Source organism: Nicotiana attenuata, chromosome 3, assembly GCF_001879085.1.
Source record: "Nicotiana attenuata strain UT chromosome 3, NIATTr2, whole genome shotgun sequence".
NCBI classification, from domain to species: Eukaryota; Viridiplantae; Streptophyta; class Magnoliopsida; order Solanales; family Solanaceae; genus Nicotiana; species Nicotiana attenuata.
In genome coordinates, this window is record NC_031991.1 from 43,716,070 (window position 1) to 43,719,325 (window position 3,256).

Below are 3,256 nucleotides of genomic sequence, written 5' to 3' on the forward strand. Positions count from 1 at the left end.
TTAAAAAGTCATTAAATATGTACAAATTATTAAGTTAGAACCCAATAATTTAATACGATTAGAATCTCAAACCCATAAATTTGAAATTCTGTCTTCCACTGTGACTAAACACCACACACCTATCACCATAGTTGTTTGCCAAACCTCGGCAAAGGGTTTGAAAGAAAGACTTCAAGTTATAGGGCAATTACACTAGACAGACACCCTGTAATATGGCTGACGGCTCATTATGAAAATTCCTTTACTAATTACCCTTTATGCCACAAGACTACTAGCTCGATCAATGCATAACAAGTACTTTTCTAACTTGATTATGTAATTTCAACACATGATTAACTTATAATAAAATTCTCATTGAAAGTGGAGGATGGAAATACAACATTTCAACAAAAGAAAAACTGACGATTAAACACTTGCGATTACATCTTATATATATAGTAAATGATGAGAATTCCACAAGAAAACGAAGATGCATGACACTTAATTTGTCATGTCTATGTTCAAAGTTGAGCAAGGCGACTAATATCAAAAGGGTATGCATCAGATGACTTTTGAGCTCTATATGATCTCCTCCCAACCACTATATTTGCAGCTTCAGTTGGATGAAATGCATCCCAAAATAAATATTGATTTCTATTTCTGCATGGGCTTTGGAAAGGAAGACATGTAATCTGCCCATTATTTCTTCCTACCCCACAACATCCAGCATTTGTCACACTAAGTCCTGAAATAATTAATTAATAGACTCAGATTAGACAAACTAATCATAAAGAATTTTTTATAATTCGATGAGAAAGCTTACCAAAGGCAGAGGGATTATCAATTATGTCTTGGAAAATCCCATAAGCATCAATGTAGATGAATTTTGCATCTGGTGTATTTCTATTCAAGTTATCAACAAGTGCCTTTAGTTTGATGTTGAATAATTGGTTTGCTACATTTATTCTTTGTACACAAGTTCTCCCATCTGGGCTGTTCTGGGCCAATGCATTTGGGCTGCACCCTATTTGGCCCACTCCTATCAACGCAAATTTCCTTGCTCCATTGTTGTATAAAATCTATGACCACAAAACATACAATTATCAAATACTTACTATATTAATATTAGAAAGGGGGAGTAAATAAATATATATATGAAAATAGGACTTACCTTTAGTTGCTGAGTGTATTGTTGAATAAGAACACTAGCATATTGTTCAGGAGTGAATTGTCTGCTAGTGGGGTAATAAAGAGGCATGAAATAATTGTTGAGATAGTCATTGCTGCCCAATCCAACTGAGTAAATACATCTCTTTAAATAATCTGCTGCTGCATTTTCATCTCCTAGTATTTGCACCACTTGTTGCACTGTGTTTCTGTAATTATTCACTTGTCCAGAAAAGCTTATCCTTCCTCCCTATGAAAATTTCATTAAAAACAATTTTTAAACTAAAAAAAAAAAAATTGGACGAAAAGAAAAATTAAAATGCATCACAAATTTAAAAAACAAAAAGAATTGAGGAAGTACCAGTTGTCTGCCAGTTTCATCTCTAATTCCAGCAGCTGCAGAAGCATAATTGACACCTCTGAGAATGTCTCTACCCCTGGCAGTTGCATAGGGTGGAATATAGCCATTGAAGCCCAGTTGTTCCGCTGTAAATTTAAGACATATCACAGTAAATTAATCAGAAATTTTTCCTAGCAAAAGCTCTAAAGGAAAAAATTAAACGCAAAATAGTTTGTTTTTGAAAAATTAACTCAAATAGACACCCACTTAATTACTTAAACTAAAAATAGTTAGCGGATGTATAATATATATGTATAACTATGTATAATTTATGTGTACCGGCTAGAAAAAATAAATATTAAATCTGGCCGGCTATTTGTGTAACCATCCGTTCTTTCTTTCCCTTTTTGTTTTCCCAATTACAATCACATGAATCACCACTGTTATGCAAATTTGCTCTTACATTATACACTCTCTTTCCCGAAAGATTTTAAAGAAAGAATTTCGGAAGTTTTAGTTGGAGTTAGGAGTTATTCCCCACGCATGTAGCCAAATTTATTAAGGGGAGAAAGTAAACAATATTTATTCTGATTTTGATTTATATTAATTGAAGAATAAAAAGAGAACTATTGACTACGTATATGAAGATGCCTAATGGACCAACACTTGAATATTTGTTCTATTATGTAAAAGGAGTCAGCGACATTAAAAATTGTAAAAATAAAAAAATTATATGTAGTAAAGTAAACATAATTGCATAGATTTGGATCCTATAGACTCATTTTGTAAGAGGTTTTCTGAGCTTAAATTGTGTTTTCATTAACTTCATACCAATCCAAACTAGAGATTTCGTAACACACAAAAGAAAAAGAGATGGGATCTTACCAATGACATCAACTGTAGTTTTTCCATTGGAAAATCTCCCAGTAGGACCACCAGGAAAATCAATACCATAAGGCAAGTAATTAGCCCTAGCCAATGACTGAATATTATTGTTATTCCCATTATCCACTAAAGAATCACCAAATATAAAATAACAAGGCACTTGTTGTGCATTTGCTCCATAATATCCCAAGCTGATCAACCCTAAAATCACCACATATTGCACCACCAATATCCATCTCCTCAATTCCTCAGTACCCATTCTAATTCAGACCCTTAGCTTTATCTAGCTAGTGCTCTTTAGAACTAGCTAGAAGTGATAATAATGAGATGTGGGATGAAAAGTTTGGAAAATGAATGAGAATATATAGATGTTGAAAGTCAAACATAGAGAGACAAAAGAGTGGGAATAGACCACCGAAAACTATTGATAATACATCTAAATTTATGTAACTTTTACAGATGAGAAGTTGGTTAGATTGCATTAAATTCACGCGGATATTATTAGTACTAGTAGTAGATTTTCCACACTGATTAGTCGGCCACTCACTTTTTCTCTTTTAGAATAATGTCCCACTCTAAATTTTCACTTTTTGCATGGAGCTAGCTAATTAAGTATACTTTACATATACTCTATGAACAAAATTCCTATTTGTTCATGCATGCAGAATTAATGAACTGTGTCTCAATTAGTCAGTGGTACTAAGCTACAAAAATGTCATCATCATCTCGATCATTGTACATTAATGATACAGGGACCATGTCATTATTCATTAACACCTTAAATCATTACCTTGCAGAAATGCAGGGTAAGGTTGCGTACATACATTAATAATAGACTCTTGTGGTCCGACCCTTCCCGAAACTCTATGTATGGAAGCTTAGTGC

The 3,256-nt window shown here is 33.3% G+C and overlaps 1 protein-coding gene across 1 annotated transcript; it reads right to left on the reverse strand.

Annotated features, from left to right (window-relative positions):
- On the reverse strand, positions 333–2,754 carry LOC109223618 (GDSL esterase/lipase At1g29670-like). Its single transcript, XM_019387999.1, has 5 exons — positions 2,372–2,754; positions 1,508–1,632; positions 1,151–1,396; positions 803–1,058; positions 333–724 (listed from the first exon to the last, which is right to left on the reverse strand). The coding sequence occupies exons 1-5, from the start codon at positions 2,628–2,630 to the stop codon at positions 501–503; spliced, it is 1,110 nt and encodes a 369-aa protein (XP_019243544.1). The 5' UTR covers positions 2,631–2,754; the 3' UTR covers positions 333–500.